Source organism: Danio rerio, chromosome 7 (assembly GCF_049306965.1).
Source record: "Danio rerio strain Tuebingen ecotype United States chromosome 7, GRCz12tu, whole genome shotgun sequence".
Taxonomy (NCBI): Eukaryota; Metazoa; Chordata; class Actinopteri; order Cypriniformes; family Danionidae; genus Danio; species Danio rerio.
Window position 1 is genome coordinate 79,177,501 of NC_133182.1, and position 20,205 is coordinate 79,197,705.

The 20,205-nt window shown below is 38.0% G+C and overlaps 1 protein-coding gene across 7 annotated transcripts in view; it reads left to right on the forward strand.

Moving 5' to 3' along the window:
- LOC571043 (solute carrier family 24 member 2) overlaps window positions 1-20,205 on the forward strand; it is a 79,738-nt gene that overhangs the window by 10,682 nt on the left and 48,851 nt on the right. For all 7 annotated transcript variants that reach the window (XM_073907711.1, XM_073907713.1, XM_073907708.1 and 4 more), the window contains one exon: window positions 748-1,709. In XM_073907711.1, coding sequence (XP_073763812.1) covers window positions 882-1,709 — 828 coding nt within the window. In that variant the 5' untranslated portion in view covers window positions 748-881. The remainder of the gene's footprint in view (window positions 1-747; window positions 1,710-20,205) is intronic.

A 20,205-nucleotide genomic window follows, 5' to 3' on the forward strand; every position in this document is an offset into this window, starting at 1 on the left:
CACACACACTCACACACACATTAAAGATAAACTGAGGATGTGTACGTGTGTGTGTGTGTGTGTGGTATGTGTGGGTGTGTTGCCGGTTAGTTGTGTGTTGAATGTAATCCGTATGTAAATGTGTGTAATTGTGATGTGAAATGAAGTCAGGGCCGGCATGTCCATCGAGGCGACCTAGGCGGCCACTTGGGGCAGCAGAATAGTGAGGGCAGCATCCGCGAACTCCCCCCCCCCCCCCCCCCCCAGTCCTCACTTTCATCCGTGACAGCCCCCCACGCCCAGTCCACACTTTCGTCAGCGAAACTGAAACCCACACTCCACCCCCTGTCCTCACTTTTGTCCGCGACGCCGCAAACTTTCACTTCACGAACCGGTCACTTCCATTTAAAGTTTGGGGTTGAGGCGACGTGATCGTCGTTTGCCTAGAGTGCCAGTTCAGCTTGCTCCAGCCCTAAATGGAGTTAATGTTAGACACACACACACACACACACACACACACACACACATTACATAGTGTATTGTGTGTATCTGTGTGTGGCCTATTAGTTGTGTGTTGAATGTAATCCATTTGTAAATGTGTGTAATTGTGTCATGGAATGGAGTCAGTGTTGTTAAAAGAATCTACACGATACAGAGTGTGTGATGTGTCTGTGATATGTGTGTGTGTGTGTGTGTGTGTGTGTGTGTGTGTGTGTGTGTGATTAACCCCCCCTATCCCTCTCTTTTTCTGTGATTTATTTTTCCCAGGCTAATATGAGGACGCCTCTGCTCTGCTGAAGGACCTCTGGATTGCACAGATTTACAGTACAGAAGTAGCTCTCTCAGCTCAGCATGCGCTAATCCCAACCGTAGCGTAGCAAGAAAGCGTTTAAAGCCGAGCGATGGCGTCCGACGTGCCACACCGTCAGATTGTCCCAAACCGGAGGAAACTCAGGCCCGCACGGGTTCTCGGACTCCTCCTCAGTCTTATAGCAATAAGTGCGGTTGCCTTAACATGGCGCTCTACCGAACAGTGGGAGGAGCTACAGAGCCACGCCCCCCACAGGACACTGCTGTCCACACACCAGGGTTACCATAGCAACGTCTCTGAGGACACGCCCATTGCCATGCGCTCATCCGCAGGGTCAAATGAGAGTCAAGGAGACTATCCGACTGATCTGTTCAGCCTTGAGGACCGAAGGCGCGGGGCGGTTTTATTGCACATGTTCGGCATGCTGTATATGTTCATTGCGCTCGCCATCGTATGCGATGAGTTCTTCGTCCCAGCGCTCACGGTGATCACGGAAAAACTTACGATTTCGGACGATGTGGCGGGTGCTACCTTCATGGCGGCTGGAGGATCGGCTCCTGAACTGTTCACTTCAGTCATCGGGGTGTTTATTTCCCACAGTAACGTCGGCATCGGGACCATCGTAGGCTCCGCCGTGTTCAACATTTTGTTCGTCATCGGGATGTGCGCTTTGTTTTCCAAGGAGATCCTGAACCTGACGTGGTGGCCTCTGTTCAGGGACGTGTCTTTCTACATCATCGGCCTCATCATGCTCATCGTGTTCTTTCTGGATAACATCATCACGTACTGTGAGAGCATTAGCCTGCTGCTAGCCTACGCCGCCTACGTGCTCTTCATGAAGTTCAATGGGAATGTAGAGACTCTGGTTAAGAGGATGATGAACAGGAACCAGGTGGTGGAGGTGGAGGCCCAACCCAAGGTGAGTTGACAACATTTATTTCTTCGTATTCTTCGTACTGTTCAACCGTTGTAGACTTAGGCCCAATCCAAATTCTATTTATTCAAGTCACTAGACTTTTCTGACAGAGTATTCGAGTGTCATCGAGTGTCAGAATGTTGTGGGACTACTATACAGGAGTTGTAATTATGGTTTATAGGTCGCGAAATTTAGCAATACTGCCGTTGTGGCAGGTGTATTCTGGGAAATTTTCTTAACCCTTGGTTTCGAGTGTGGTCCTGAAAAAGGCACCACACCTCTTCCCCTTAGCCCTACACCTTCAAGCTTAAGAGAGTTAGGACATCCCTACCCCTTGACGTGAACGTGCAAAACGAGGGGTAGGGATAAGGGGAAGGGGTAGAACTGGGATTGGGCTTTAATGGACACACAATTGAATTGGGATTGGTTGAGGTAATGTTGACTCTGGTCTGATTTTCCCTTTGATTGTAGAGTGTAATTTCTTGTTAAGACTGCTGGAGTAATGGGATAAGTTGCACTTGCTTCGTTGGCTTCCCAAACTTAAAGATACAGAGACAAAATAATGTTTGGAGATGATCAATGATTCTTTTAACAACACAGCACTAATCTTCACACGACAAGGATGTACACTAGTCAACAGTAGGGCACGACCAGTTTTCCTCTGGCCTTTCTCATCTCAATTGAATTGGGATTAGGATTAATGTTCCCTCCGGTCTGATTGTAGAGGTGACTGGGTAATTTTTCCTCTGATGGTAGAGTGTGATTTTCTGTTAAGATTATTGGAGTAATGGGACACATTACAGCTCCTTCACTGCCTTCCCAATCCCAAAGATACCAAGAGGAACTAAGCTTTGCTGACTAGAATACAGAGAAATCCAAATCAATGATTCTTTTTAGCAAAACAGCGCTAACCTTAGACTACTTTCACATGACAAGGACTTTCTTCTGACAATTCAACATTTGTTGACTCAATGGACACACCACTGAATTGGGACGGGTTGAGGTAATGTTGACTCTGGTCTGATTGTCGAGGTCACAGGTAATTTTCCCTGTTAAGATTATTGGATTAATGGGACACATAACAGGTCCTTCACTGGCTTCCCAATCCCAAAGATGCAGACAAGAACTGATATTTGCTGAGTACAGGATTAATCAGAGAAATGCAATGAGGCACTAATCTTAGGCAAGGTTCATATGACAAGGATGTACAATAGCCAACCAAAGGTGTGTTGACAACATCTCTGTCTTATTTTGACCGTCTAAACTTTGTAGATTCAATGGACACAATTGAATTGGGATGGGTTCAGGTAATGTTGACTCTGGTCTGATTGTAGAGGTCACTGGGTACTTTTCACCTGTTAAGATTATTGGAGTAATGGGACACATTACATTTCCTTAACTGGCTTGTCAATTCCAAAGTTACAGAGATGAAATAAATGTCTGCAGAGCACATGATAAATCAGAGAAATACAAATCAATGATTCTTTTTAGCAATCCAGCACTAATCTTAGACTACTTTCACATGACAAGGATGTGTACAGGACTTTCTTCTGACAATTCAACATTTGTTGACTTAATGGACACACCACTGAATTGGGATGGGTTCAGGTAATGTTGACTCTGGTCTGATTGTAGAGGTTCTGAAAGATTCAAAGACGAACTAAAATTTGCTGAGCCCAGGACAAACAGAGAAATACAAATCAATGATTGTTTTTAGCAATACTAAATTCTGGAGGGTCGGTGTCCTGGGGAGCTTAGCTCGAACCGTCATTAAACACACCTGAACAAGCTAATCAAGATTTTACTAGGTGTACTAGAAACATCCTGGCAGGTGTGTTGAAGCAAGTTGCAGCTAAACTCTACAGGACACCAACCCTCCAGGATGAGTTTGAAAAGGGGTGGCAGAAAACAAGATGATGCTTAGAGGTCAAGTTTTAATCTTCTATTGGTCTTATCCAATCACATGATGGAAATTCAAAGAGTCCACCAAGCTTGAATTTTGGATACCAGCGACATGCAAAACTTTTCCAGTCTGGTGCATTCGTTAGATCTGGAAGAGATAAAAATATCTATAAAGAGGGCGTGAGTTCAGATCTAGCTCTAATCAAACACACAACAATTCTGAACACCTTTACTAGTTTATTTGCCTCTATCCGGTTAGGGTTAGCACTGAATTCAAAAGGACTTGAGTTGAGTTGCTCAGTACTGGTTCTACAGATCTACATTTCCAATCACATACAGCCAAACAAACTAGGTGTTCCGAATTGCTTGCAAATTTACATACAGATAGGTTAAAGCTATACTAAGAGCTAGCCCCAGATGGTGCCCTTAGTATGGCCTTGTTGGGTTGGGGCTTGTACAAGCTCATAAGCACATAATATTGGAGGAGTTTGCATCAAGCATGTTTATCACAATGCACACAACCCCCACCCCCATAACACCCAATCAGCATTTTCATAATAGTAAGCAAGTAATCAGTCTTCTCTTCAGACCTTCCTCAGAAGCAGTGTTTAAATATTATTACCATTAATAAATATGCTGGTAGCAGAACAACAGAGGACTGAAAGGTTATTATACTGTTCAGTCCTCAAGAGCTGGTTCATTTGGGTTTGATTGTGGTTGATGCTGAACTGTGCAGAAAGGTAGATCTCCAGGACCAGGACTCAAGTGCCCTTGAGTTCAGTGGTAACCCTAACTAGACAGACGCCAAATAAACTAGCAAAGGTGTTCAGAATTGCTTCGGAATGTACAGACGGATGGGTTGAAGCTATACTAAGAGCAAGTCCCAGATTGTGCCCTTTGCATGGCCTTGTTGGGTAGTGGCCAGTTGTAGCTTGTACAAGGTCATAATCCCCCACCTCCAAAACACACACGCAAACATTTGCATGAGACGTTAAACCAAGGTCCTGACTCTCTATGCTCATTTAATAATCTCATGGCACTTCTGGTAAAGAGTAGGGGTGTAACCCTGGTGTCCTGACCGAAGTCCCTCCATCAGCCCTTACCGATCATGGCCTCCCAATCATCCCCATCCACCGAATTGGCTCTATCACTGTCCCTCCAGTCCACCAACAGCTGGTGTGTGGTAAACACACTGGCGCCGTTGTCCTGTGGCTGCCGTCGCATCATCCAAATGGATGCTGCACACAAGCTATACCGAGAGCTTGTCCCAGATGGTGCCCTTCCTATGGCCTTGTTGGGTTGTGGCTTGTGCAAGGTCGTAAACTCTAAGATTAGGACATAATATAGTGGGAGTTTGATTCAGGCATGTTTCTCACAATGCACACAACCCCCAACACACACACACACACACACACACACACACACACACACACACACACACACACACACACACTATATATAAATCAAAATTACAGATTTAACCAATCACCAGTTGCATTTTCATAATAGTAAGCAAGCAATCAGTCCTCTCTTCAGACCTTGCTCACAAACAGCATTTAAATATCACCACTATTAATAAATATGCTGGTGGCAGAACAACAGAGGACAGGGATTGAAAGGGTATTATACTGTACAGTGGGATTTAGGAGAGGGCAGGTCAGGACCGAACAACCTGCATGGTCAAGAGAGTTGATGAGGATGATGAAGAGTGGTATATATTCCAAACACACAATATTGAGCCCTCAAATGTTGCCTGGCAACAGGTAGCTGTTGTCTTTACGGGATACATAAGCACATGCTCGTGCAAGAGCTTGAATACAGTCAGTTCTCCTTCAGTTCGCTGTGCTCTGCTTGTCCATCAAGGCATAAGCTCTTCATTTGGGATGCAGTAGTCATGGATGCAGCTGAAATAATCCTGCAGGCTTCATGCGGAGTAATCTATTTGTCTGAGGTACTGGCTTCGACTAGCAGTGGATGCACATATTTAACCTTGAGTCTAATCCCTAACCCTTTAGACCTGTTATGCAGAAATCACCTTCATGAGGGCAACAGTGAGTGAATATAGCCAGCTTCTAATGGTAAACATTGCATAATTGTATTTGTTATAATCAGACTTAATGAATGATACACTTTGATGGGCTTCCTCCCCTTGGGTGTGTCATCAGAGGAGAAAAGCCCCGCCCACTAGTCTCCCTCATTAGCATCTCCAGCAGCCCTGAGTGAGAAGCAGCCGTCTGTCCATTAGCCATTAGAGCGTTTGAGCTGCTGAAGATAATGTCAGCATAGCCTAAGAGGAGTATAGATGTGGAGTTTTAGATGAACAGAGACAGGAGCGACATTGACTTAAGCATCAAGCACACACTGACCAACGACAACATGCAGATCTGACCAGCACTGAGAACACAGCTAGTCCTGTTTTACATCTGCCACTATACTGACACACAAGCTTTTATAGCTCCGCCCTCTTTTAAAGAGGAGTGCAGTCTCATTTGCATTTAAAGCAACAGCTTCTAAAACACCACAATTAGGATCAAAGCCTGAAAGGGTCAGTTTCAGAGATTTGTAAAACACTATTTGTGTGTCTCTTTCTCTCTTTCTCTAAGGGTGCTTTCACACCTGCCTTATTTAGTTGGATTGAATCGCACTGGAGTTTGTTTCCCCTTTTGGTGCGGTTGGTTTGGGCAGGTCTGAATGCAGAAATCGTACTCGAGTGCGCACCAAAAGCGGACCAAATAACCGTACCGAGACCTGCTTGAAGAGGTGCTCTCGGTACGCTTTCAAACGAACCCTGGAGCGGCTCGTTTGTGGTGAGAATATGATCCGTACTAAAACAGGTCCAACCGCAAAAAGTACTGCGCCTTTTGGACTAATCCAGCTGCCGTAGGCCAATGAGCTGTGCATTATGGGATATGAAGGAAAAAATTTGTTGACAGCGCTTTACCAACAGAGAGAGAGAGAGAGAGAGAGAGAGAGAGAGAGAGAGAGAGAGAGAGAGGGGAAAACATTACCTGATGGATCGTTGGTAATATTTCCGCAACATGAGCATGTCACAGTTTAGCTGAATTAATTCACGCCTCCTCCTGAAGTGATGAGCGACACATTAAACACTGTTTTCCAGCCGCGGCCGCGCTTCATTCTGGAAATGTACAGTTTGTCTAAAGCAGATACAATCAGCAGCGCAGTCGCCCCTCCAGAGTAAACCACATTTTGTGTCTGCCGGTTTTGTTTACTTGCGGGAGTTCATTGGCATTTTGACCAATCAATAAGCAGTTTAGGAAATATATTCAACAACATCTGGCCAATGAGAGATGTGGGTTTTGTCACATGACTGCATTTTGGTTCATTTCAACTAGTTCGGACCAAATCCAGCAGTGTGGTGTGAAAACCACCCAAAGACGGCAGAAAATGCAACAATGATCATTTATTACCCTTGATCCAGACCAAATGAAGCGAACTACACATGTGAAAGCAGCCTAAAGTTGCTATATTGAAATGACATTTACAGTATTGTCAAAACATTTTAGATATGTATATAGTATGCAATATATTAGCCTCATTAAATTAATACAATATGCAGCAAATGAGAAATAAATAAATAAATAGACATAATTGCAAAAAAAAATTACAATAATTACCAGAATAAAAAGTGTAGATTATTTCAATAAGGCAAATGAGTTAATTAACCATTTCTGATAATGTAAACATATTTTGCAGCCATTATAGATGTCATTTTGCTCTCTCTGAGTATAAAGTCGTTTATTAAATGATTATTCATTTAATGTTTCTCTCGCGGCTGTGCGCGCACAGTCAGCTGCGAAATGGTAATGCAAAAATGCATACAAATAACGGCAACTTTAGAATGCGAAAGTAAAACCTGAATCCCGGACATTTTAGGAGATTCAGAAGCATTTTGACAGAAAAGGCGCATCTCAGTGGGTCTGCAGAGCGCGTGGGAATTTCTGTGTGAGTGAGAGATCGCGCACACACATAACCAGCAAAAGGAAACGAGCAGAGCGAGAGAAGATTTTCCACTGGTTAATTGATCGCGAATGTTTAGTTTTCTTGGACGGATACAAAAAAAAAAGGGTATGAGATCTTTCTCTCTGAGATGGCTGTCAAATTGACACTGATTCAGGCTTCTGAACGGGATAAAATTAAGTTTGCTATTGCGCCCTCAAGTGGACACAATTGGAGCAGCAATTTATTTTATTGAAAAATTTCAGCTCACAGAATCATCTCGCGGGCCGCATTAAATTCGTTTGGGGTCGTACGTTTGACACCCCTGCTCTAGAGACATCAAGGATGCATTTTACATCTTGTAAAAAGGGGCATAATAAAGCATCCTAAAGCACAGTTTAAGAAGATTGACCGTTTCGCAGGTTTCAGTGATTTAAGACGCATCGAATCAGTTTCTTTTTGAACGTTCTGCACTTTTATTTTGCCATTTGTACATTAAACTCAAAACATCCACAGATTCAGCAAGCTGCTTTTAGGATCAATGCTGTAATTATTGCAGGCAGCATCATTGCAGTTAGTGCTGGTGCATCACATGCGCAGATTAAAGTCCACACACTCCCACAGGACTGAAACCTGGAAACCTCCATCAAGTGCTAAACTAGAGTCTAGAAGGGATACAGCTGCAGATACTCACATCAATATAGCGAAATATTTTGACAACGTACAATAATAATTCATATGTTTAGATTACTGTGAACATGTTAATAAAAATTTATTGAGTAATTGAATTAATAATTTGAATAATGCTTGGTATAATTACTGTTTTTACATTACTGTAAGGGTTAGAAGTAGGAGTAGATGTTAGTAAAATACAATTTAATAAGTAATTTAATTACTAATATGAATAATACTTAGTATAATTATTGTTTTTACATTACTGTAAGGGTTAGGGTGGGGGTAGATGTTAATAAGCTACAAATTAATAGTTAATTTAATCAATAATGTTTATAATACTTGCTATAATGACTGTTTTTACATTACTGTAAGGGTTAGGGTGGGGGTAAGATACAAATTAATGGGTAATTTAATAAGTAATATGAATAATACTTGGTATAATTACTGTTTTTACATTACTTTGAGGGTTGGAGCAGTTGTAGATGTTACCAAGGTTTAAATTAATGGATAATTTAATAAAATAATATTAATAATAATCAATATAATTACTGTTTTTACATTAGTGTGAGGGTTGAGGTTGGGGTAGACCAATACAATACAATTTAATGAGTAATTTAATAAGTAATATGAGTAATGCTTAGTATAATTACTGTTTTTATAGTGCTGTGAGGGTTGGAATTAGAGGTAGATGTTAATAAAATACAATTTAACGGGTAATTTAATGAATTATATGAATAATACTTGGTAAAATTATTGTTTTTACATTATGGTGAGAGTTGGAATAGGGGTAGACTTTAGATTAATGGATAATTAAAGCAATTATTGGAGTAATACTTGGTGTAATTACCGTTTTTACATTACTGTGAGGGTTGAGGTTAGGGTAGACCAATAAAATACAGTTTAATGAGTAATTTATTAAGTAATATGAGTAATATTTTGTATAATTACTGTTTTATATTGCTGTGAGGGTTGGAAGTAGAGGTAGACGTTAATAAAATACAATTTAATGAGTAATTTAATCATTAATATGAATAATACTTGGTATAACTACTGTTTTTATATTATGGTGAGGGTTGGAATAGGGGTAGACTTTTATAAAATACAGATTAATGGGTAATGAAAGCAATAATTTGAATTATACTTGGTGCAATTACTGTTTTTAGATTACTGTGAGAATTGACGTTAATAAAATACACTTTAATGGGTCATTTAATGAATAATATGAGTAATGCTTGGTATAATGACTGTTTTTACATTACTGTAAGGGTTGGGGTGGGGGTAAGATACAAATTAATGGGTAATTTAATAAATAATATGAATAATACTTGGTATAATTAATGTTTTTACATTATGGTGAGGGTTGGAATAGGGGTAGACTTTAATAAAATGTGATTAAGGGATAATTTAATACATAATACAAATAATATTTGGTATTAGTACTGTTTTATATTATTGTGAGGATTGAGGTTGGGGTGATAATTTGGATCAATGGTTGGGTAAACTTTAATTAATTGTGATTTAAGAGATAATTTAAAATTTTAATAAATAATACAAATAATATTTGGTATAATTACTGTTTTATATTGCGGTGAGAGTTAAACATAGGGGTAGACGTCAATAAAATGCAGCTTAATTAAATGGTAGTTTAATCAATCCTATCAAGTTTTGGGAAATTTAACCTTTGTGTTTTATTATTGCATTTTAAGATTTAATATAATGTAAATATTAACATTTCCTATTGTTATTATTAGCTTAAAAATAGACAATTTATGTACACTTTTCTCTTTGCCATGATGACAGCACATAATATTAGACTAGATATGCTTCAAGACACTAGTATTCAGCTTAAAGTGGCATGTAAAGGCTTCACTAGGGTAATTAGGGTAAAGTTAGGGTAATTAGGCAAGTCATTGTATAACAGTGGTTTGTTCTGGAGACAACTCAAAACTAATATTGCTGAAGGGGCGAATAATATTGACTTTAAAACAATTACAAACTGCTTTTATTCTAGCCGAAATAAAACAAATAAGACTTTCTCCAGAAGAACAAATATTAGAGGAAACACTGTGAACAATTCAAGTCATTATATCCGTCATTCATTTGATACTAAACCCAAAGAATTTCCCGCCCTGCCTTTAAAGTATACTGTACATGTAGACAAATGCGGATTACTGCGCTGTCCAGGAGTCGCCGGTCTGCATCTCAGATGAATCTGTGTGGGATTGCAGGATTGTGGAGTCGTTTTCCTTCATTGCGTCATCTGTGCACATGGGATTAAACGATGTCAAGTGTCAGTGAAGCCCTGCTGGGTTAAGCTCAACAAATTGTGTCCCATTGAAGGAAGAACATATTAAAGACTCCTCAGTCGGATGTCATGCTCATGTGACTGTAACGTGACAAATATTCAGATTAATAATGCACTAATCTCAATATTTTGTTATGTTAATCACAAAACCACTGACAGATGTAACATATGCACACACACACACATGCACACAAAATCAGGTTTTTGGTAACACTTTAAAACAATGGTCCATTAGTTTATGCTAATTTATTTATTATTACTATTATTAGTATTAATATTCATTTTCTTTTCAGTTTAGTGCCTTTATTAATCCGAGGTTGCCACAGCGGAATGAACCGCCAACATATCCATCACATATTTTACGCAGTGGATGCCCTTTAATCCACAACCCATCACTGGGAAACATCCACACAGTGTCTATTACAAACATTATAGTTCAAAAACAGCTCTGCAAACACAAACTTTGCCTTCAGACATGACGTGTCGCAGATTTTGCTGCAAATATGAAGAAGCGACGCCATGAGATGGATGAAGGTGTGAATGCGGTGTAAATACAGTAGAGCAGGTGAATCTGCTGGTTAATGTGTCTTGGATGGCTGTCTTTCTTCAGCGCTAATTGTTTTGACACCAGACGAGTCTCTATGGTGATATGAAGTGATGTGAAGCGTTTGTGGAAAAATAAATAAATAAATACATCAGGGGAGGAGAAACACTGCTGCAGCTTTAGGGAGCTGTTCGGGCACTGCAAAATTGCCTTTCCTACTAAAAGCCCTGTCTTACACCTGCGCAGAAAGCCACAAGACGTGTTTGGCGTGATGTGTTGCTACTTTCAGACCAGCGCGACTGTACTTTTCATGTTTTGCGTCACGTTGTGTAAATATCAAATCCATTTGTGCATCTTTGTGGACTTGTGTGTGTGTGCTGGTCTATATAGGAGGTGTGTTAAGGCGCATTGTTGGTGTGTTGCTATATAGAGGAGCTGAAATAGACCAAGCCATTGACCAACTGAAAGCTGCTCTAAAGTCCAGCAGAGTGTGTTAGTTATGCGCATATGCAGGTCCAAATGCTTACACACTACTGAATACACACAGGATGATCAGCAACACACACATATCTTTACAGATGAACACAATTAAAATGATCCAGAAATGAGGATTTTCTCCATCAATATAAACAGCACTGCCTCCATGCCTTCATCACCTCGGGGGGCTTCTTCAGTTTATTCATGACGATCTGCATCTGTATAATGTGATTAATATTAGCAGTATTATTGATTATCTGCAGATTTATATCTGTTTTAATAAACACTAGTGTAGATTTGTCCAGCTGTGGGGTTTTGGAGACGTCTGCATCAGCATATGTGGATAAGAACAGGACGTGTGTTTGGATATAGCTCAGTTTTTTGACCACACTTCATTATTATTGTTCATTTATTCGCAACCCACTCTCATTCTGAAACTGTAGCCCCGTGGACGTTTCTGGAGAGCGTGATTTACGTGGCTGGATGTACGTATGGCTGCATTTCGTTTTTTCAAGCAAACGCTACGGGGCAGTGTGACGCTGCTCCTCTTCGCACTCGCCGGCTGACTGCTCACCTGCTTCGTGTGGAGGGCTTTCCCGCCGCAAGCAGTTTGTCCAGTTAGCTCGTCGTGTTACATCGGCGGAGCGGAGGTCCGGAGGAGGAGACCGGGTTCGAGTCCGGGGAAGAGCGGTTCCATAAATCACTTAAGACAAAAATCAGAATCCAAAAAATAAAGCGAATGAGTTCATAACGGGCCGAGAATACGGTGAAATCCGAAAACGCAGTCAAAATTGGATGAGGGCTTTACTTTTTCTGCACGGCTTTTGTAAATCGTTGCTTGGGTTTAGGAGGAGGAGGAGAAGGAGGGTGGCTGGGTCGGTCGCCCAGTCAATCGTTCAGTCAGTCAGTCAGTCGGACAGGCGACAGCGGCCTCCGGTGGCTTTTTATGCGAGAACAGGGCGGGTGCGAATGGGGCGCGCTCGCGAGAGGCGTTTTAGACGCAAAAAAGCGTGCACAGTGGCGGATTCGCGAAAACAAAACTGCACACATATTTCGTATTTCGTGGTCTCCAGAAACGTTTCCAGAATGAGCCTGGGTTGTTTGTTCCTCTGCTGGAGATTAGAACTGAATTTAGAAATAGTTTTGAAGCGAATCTTTGAGCTTGACAAAGGAAATTAAATATGTGGGCTGATGGATGTGTTCAGTGGAGGGAGTTTCCACCGTTTCTTCACTCCACCAAAGTAAAGGAGTAAAGAGTTAAAGTAAAGAGGCTAAGTGGAGGAGGCTCGTTCTTTATCCTGGTGCTGCAGATGCTCTGTTTAACTGTTTTCTCACTAGTGAAGGGTTCAGTTTACACTTACAAAGTCCACCATGTAAATAGCGAATCCATGGTGCAACACAACTGACTCTTAAAGGGTAAGCGTAAAGATGTATGCTCCCAATGTTTTGTGACCTTTATTGCATTGGAAAATCAATATATTTGGGCTGTAATTCATAGAAGCCTTTAGGCAACATTGTACACTAAAAGGGCGTTCATAACTCCTTTATAAGCATGACGCATGTCAAGTGTGGGGACAAAATGTCAGCAATGAAAATAAACTGTATAGTGCTTTGAAATGTGCTTTTTTAATTTAACGTTTGACGTAATTTCAACTGAAACACGAAGAGAGGGCGGGGCTTAGAGTAGCCCCTCCCCTTAAAAAGCAGCCAATAGCGTTGTGTTTTTCGCAGCTCTGCCAGTGAGAGTGCTTGAGTGTATGAGAAGAAGGGGGCGGGGCTTGTCAGACACTAGAGAGCATCTGATTGGTCAGAAGAATTGATGAGAAACTGAAATATGAGGAGACAACAAAACATGTCGATTCATTTAGGCCAGGGGTGTCCTGTAGAGTTTAGCTCCAACCCTAATCAAACACACCCGAACCAGCTAACCAAGCTCTTACTATACTAGGAACATCCAGGACCAAGTTTGGACACCCCTGATTTAGGCGGAGAAGACAAACTGCAAGATTTAGATGTTTATATCAGGTTTATATTGTCTAAAGATGATTTCTATCACTGTTTTGGAGGACACTAGCTTATAGCTACTAACCATACTGACAGTAAACATCTCAAAACTTTATATTCATTTCATGGGAGCTTTAACTTGCCTGATATCCTCCCTGACCCTGATTCTGTTTATCCCATGCAAGATCACATGTTAATAGTGAATATTAGAGATTTTTTAAACTATAACCTCATATACTGAATATTTACGACATTTTTTTCTTATTCCATTGCAGTTTTTAATGAGAGAAGTCATACATTTTTAGGTTTGTACTTCATTAAGGTTTTCTGATGGTTGAGGAAGCAGAATTTGGACTGATTTACTGCAGTTTCAGCGGTGAAATGTGAGCGTATTTATTGTATTTGGAGTCTTCTGTTCTCCTTCCTGACAGATTTGTTACTGAAGCGCTCTGATTATCCCGTATGGATTTACTAAGAGATGACAAATTAGTTTTTGGAGGTATGAGATCTAAAAGCTTTTAAATAAAGCTGCCTCGTAAATCTGGATTTATCTCCAGTGCGTAAATAAACTATAGAGTAGGTATGCAGATCCTATTATCCGTAAGGAATAAGGAAATGTTTCATGCGAAATTATGGGTCAAAAACCTAATGGAGTTTTCAAGTGTCCAAAAATAAAGTGTGTACAGATTTAATTAGTTTTTATTTGATATGTTAAATTTAATATTTTAAATACGGATAAAATATTATAATTAGTATTATAATAAAAATATTAAATGTTACTTATAAATGAATATATTTTATTATTTATTTATAAGCAACAGTTTATAAGCAGTTATGTGCTTATAAATAAATATATTTATTATAACTAAATATAAAAATAACAGATTATATATATATATATATATATATATATATATATAAATCGTTTATATTTTTATATTTTAAACACATTAAATAAATTAAACACATTAATACATGAATAAATAAATAAATAAATAGTTTGTACAATTTTAAATAGTTTTTGTTTTATGTTTTAATTTAATTATTGATACCATTTTATAAAAATAATAATAATAATAATAGCTTTATTTTTATATATCGCCTTTAAAAAAGCAGCATCTCAAGGCACTTTGCAGACATAACATGTGCATCAGTAAAAGATACTAAAATAAATGCAAACTAAATATATTAATAAACAATAAGTAAAAACACATAAAATAAATTATAATAGTAATGATTTAAAATTCATATACAAGTCAAATAAATTCAAGTAAAAGCTACCCTGAAAAGTACGTTTTAAGAGATGATTTAAAAACACTCAAGGATTCTGCATTACGAATATCAGAGGGTAAAGAGTTTTACATTTTAGCATTTTTGATAAAATATTATAAATACTATTATAATAAAATATTAAATATTGCCCATATATATTTTTAAAATAATATAAATTTTAAATATTTGTATAGATATTTATTCATTACAATAAATAAATAAATGTGTGTTGCTGCTAATAAATTAATATTTTATGTAAATGTATTATTTGATAATTAATATAATATTAATATAATTTATATTTTGATTTTTATTATTTGATTTTTTTTATTTAATTATTATAAACTAACTGACCTGTTGTGTTGCAACTTGTGTTTTTCCAAAAAAGGACATAATATTGGTATTGCAGTGTTTTCAACATTAGCCTGTGTCCTTAAATATATTGAATTTAACATCAACACTTCACATGCATTAAATGTAGAAGTAATTTTACTGATGGTAACTACACATTTATTTATTTTCTATAGATTTTTCTACAGACTTAATAATAATAATAATAATAATAATAATAATAAATAATAATAATAATAAATAATAATAATAATAATATAATAAATAAACAACAACAACAACAACAACAATAATAATAATAATAATAATAATAATAATCAATAATATTAATAAATAATAATAATAGTAATAAATAATAATAATAATAATAATTAATAATATTAATAAATAATAATAATAATAATAATAATAATTATTATAAATAATAATAATAATAATAATTAACAATATTAATTATTAATAATATTAATTATTAATAATAATATTAATAAATAATAATAATAACAACAATAATAATAATAATAATAATAATAATAATAATAATTAATGATATTAATTAATAATAATAATAATAATAATAATAATAATAAATAATAATAAAATAACAAACAAATAAACATCTGCTTGTGTCATTGGCAGTGTGATCAAACTAGTGCATTATTTCAACAGTGTCTTGAATGCCTGTCAGACGCTGCATTATTTTGATCTTGACACAATGTCTTATAAATGCGTCTGTACTGCTGTGAGACGCCTTCAGGCCGCAGACTTCAGTGTGATCGGGGCTTTATATAGAGCTGAAACACTGGAGACCTGCCGTACCATTGACTCCAGCTGAGTTAATGCAAACATGATGATGTGCACTGCTGTAGACCACAACAACGGCTGTATATTTACTGTATGTAGTGCAGGCATGCAGAAATAAATATATACACTAATAAATAAGAGAAATATAACATGATCAGGGGTGACACGGTGGCTCAGTGGTTAGCACTGTAGCCTCACAGCAACATGGTCGCTGGTTCGAGTTCCAGCTAGATCAGTTGGTGTTTCTGTGTGGAGTTTGCATGTTCTCCCCGTGTTGGCGTGGGTTTCCTCCGGGTGCTTCCCCAAGTCCAAACACATGCGCTGTAGGGGAACTGATGAACTAAATTGGCTGTAGTGTATGAGTGTGTGTGTGTGTGGGAATGAGTGTGTATGGGTGTTTCCTAGTACTGGGTTGCAGCTGGAAGGGCATCCGCCGAGTAAAACATATGCTGGAATAGTTGGCGGTTCATGATGATGAATAAAGGGCAGAAGCCGAAGGAAAATGAATAAATATATAGCAACAGGAGATAGTTTGCAGAATGTGTTCGATCCTCTGGGCGCTTCTAGATCTGCAGCTCAGCTTTCACGCCTTCCTCTTCTGTGAACTGAATTAATTTGGGCATATTCTGCTGTAATAAAGGAGGTTTTGATCTTCATTTCCCCTTCCTGAAGCTCACAGTGCTGAGAATTCATCCAGTAATCCTCACAAACAGCACATAGAACAGATTTATATGCTGTATATTCACTCGGCATGTAGAAACACACACACTTCTACACACACACACACACACACACACACACTTCTACACACAAGAGTGCTGATTGCTTTAGAAAATCTGAAAAGAAGTTACATTCATTCAATTTCCTTCAGCGTAGTCCCTTATTTTTCAGAGGTCGCCACAGTGGAATGAACCGCCAACTATTCCAACATATGTTTTACACATCGGATGCCTTTCTAGCTGCGACCCAGTACTGGGAAACAGCCATACACACTCATTCACACACACACTCATACACTACGGCCAATTTAGTTCATCAATTCCCCTATAGCGCATGTGTTTGGACTGAGCACCCGGAGAAATCCCACGCCAACACGGGGAGAACATGCAAACTCCACACAGAAACACCAACTGATCCAGCAGCTGATCTACTGTGAGGCGATCTTGCTACCCACTGAGCCACCGTGTACATATTCAGTACATACAAGAGCTTTGTTTATTATTATTATCAAGTACTTTACATTGATATATACAGTAAGTCATCGTATCAGCTATTAAAATCATTATTGACAATTTACAGGTTTTTTTTTTTTACTTACTACACAACTCTCTGAAATATTTGAATCTGATTGGTCAATCACATCAATCTAAGGCTTTAATTCTGCATGAACAACTGGCTGGATGTGCATTATGCCTTGCATTATGATTGGCACATTTGTAAAGCATATTTAAGCGGATTTCCAAACTCGAAATAGTCGAAATAGATCAGCGTAAATGAGCTTTTTAAAATTATAATCAGCTATATATATATATATGCATCAGGTGCTAAAATCATACTTGACAGTTTATATGGTGTGCATGATCACATTAGCTCCCTTTGTTTAGTCACGAGGCATTAAATGTCATCAAAAATCATGAGCGTAAAGCATCACGGTGGGCACAGGTCTTAATAGTGTAGTGTCATAAGCAGGATAATGTACATTTAGTTGGTTGTTTTTGCTGCATAAAGCGCTTTAGTCTTACAGAACAGCTGATAAACCCGTCACATTTAATTCTGCAAGGACAGCCGGCTGGTTGTGCAGTATCCCTTGCGTTACACTTTACACTTTTAAAAGCAGAAGAGTACCTGAAAACCACACTTGAGTAAAAGTACAGATGCCTTACTGTAAAAATGTACTCCCATTACAAGTTACAAGTCTCCAATTTCAATAAAACTTGAGTAAAAGTATTAAAGTATGCAATTTTAAAAGAACTTACGTATTTTACGCATACTGAATATAGGCTCAAAGAACACCAAGAAAGGTTTTCTATCCTAATATAGAAATTAAATTGAACACCTAAACGTTTCAAAATGGCAGAACAAAATAGATTTAAAAAAAAATAGAACAAAAAGTCTCAAACTCAAACGTTCAAAAAAGGCACAAACAATAATAAGACTTTTATTTTGAGTAGTTTTTCAATTTAATAACATGTTTTCTCTGTATTAAAATTAAACAAAGAGGAGCAATGTTATTTTCAACTTAGTAAACTACGTATAAATTCAATGAAAAATACACCACAAATAGTCATGTGATGTCGCAGTGGTTTTTCCCAAATCAGTAACTGTATTAAATTCACAAAATTCACATTAAATTAGCATTAAATAGACTCTTACTTCAATGTGTTTTCTCAAATTTGACGATAAATTCTTAAAAGCGCTTATTTTCATGGTTTGTGGCAAGTAAAGTAGACACTGCATCCTGTAAGAGCCATTCTGCACATCGGCTAATGATAACTTTTCTTTCAGATAAGGCCATGGATGGTCATCAGTGCTGCTTAATGTGCCGACTTCGACTTCATAATTTGCTGCAGCCATGTCGCTAATTAAACACCTGGTATTTGGCAAGTTTACGTGATTTAGCTCATAAATAGCATACAGTACCTTCAGCAGCCTGCAGATGGCGACATCGCCTCGTCCTGCCAACAAATTAGCCGTGGTCGATAAAGATACCGACTTGTCGCGCATCAGAATGTAAAGAGTAACAATAAGCATCTGCTCAAATGTAGTGGAGTAAAGAGTACAAATATTCAATCAACAATGTAGTCAAGTAGAGAGTAAAAGCTGCTTATATTTATAATCCTCAGTACAAGTACAAAGTAGCCAAAAACATACTTAAGTAAAGTAACGAAGTCTATTTACTTAAGTACTTTACACCACTGTTAAAAAGCATATTTAGGTGTGTTCCCAAACTTGAAATGATCCAGAGATTTTTGCCTTGCTTCCAGTTCAAATATCTGTTGTTTAAAGAAGTAATGAGTCAAAATGAAGCGAGTTCTTCCTTAAAACAAGCAAAAATAAAGAGCCAAAGGTTTAGATCCTGCATCGACATTGGCAAGACACCTTTAACCTCTGCTTATATATGATGTAGCTATAATTATGCGTCTGCATTTCTCATTACGCTGACAAATCTGTGACCTTGACGTGAGTATTGTTGTATCAGAGTGTTAGCGTAGCGCATCTGACTAGCGCAGGCTGATAGTGTGACAGGCTGTAATGTAAAGCTCTTCCGGCTCCGCTGTGAGGGAAGGTGTGAAGCGTTTGCTGGGGGATTTTGTGATCATTTTTTAATCTCTCTAATCTCCTTATTAACTGGCTTTGATCTGGTTCCTCTAATTTTCGCGGGAGGACTTGTGACACCTGCGTCTGTGTGTGGGTCACGATTAGCCTTTAGCTGCATTCGGCTAAAAATAGCAGCATTTCTTTGTGCTAATGCTCACAGAATTCTCGGTTATTAATACTGGGCTATTCAGTCATTTTCCTTTGGCTTAATCTCTTAATTATCAGGGGTCGCCACAGCGGAATGAACCACCAACTATTCCAGCATATGTTTTACACAGCGGTTGCCCTATGGCTGCAACCCAACACTGGGAAACACCCATACACACTCAGTCAAACGCACTCATACACTACAGCCAATTTAGTTCATTCATTACCCTAGAGCACATGTGTTTGTACTGTGGGGGAAACCGGAGGAAACCCACGCCAACACGGGGAGAACATGCAAACTCCACACAGACTCTCCAACTGATCCAGCCAGGACTCGAACCAGCCACCTTCTTACAATGAGGCTATGGAGCTAATCAATGAGTTTTATTTAATTTTGCTTGTTTATTTATTTATTTATTTGTTTTATTTTATTTTTACTTTTTTAGATTTAATTGAAAAAATGTTTACTTATTATTGTTGTTTTATTTTTAAATAAATTGTTTTTTTTACTTGTTCATTTTATACTTTAATATTTTATATTTATTATTTTTGTTTTATTAAATTTTCATGTTTTCATTTTTTTGTTGCATTTTTTATTTTATTTAATTTTAACTTATTAAACTTTATTTTTATTATTGTCATTTTATTTTTTATTTATTTGTACTATTTTACTTTTAATTTAATTCAATTATTTTTAATTAAATCTATTTAATTTTATTGTCATTTTCAATTTAAAATTTTTA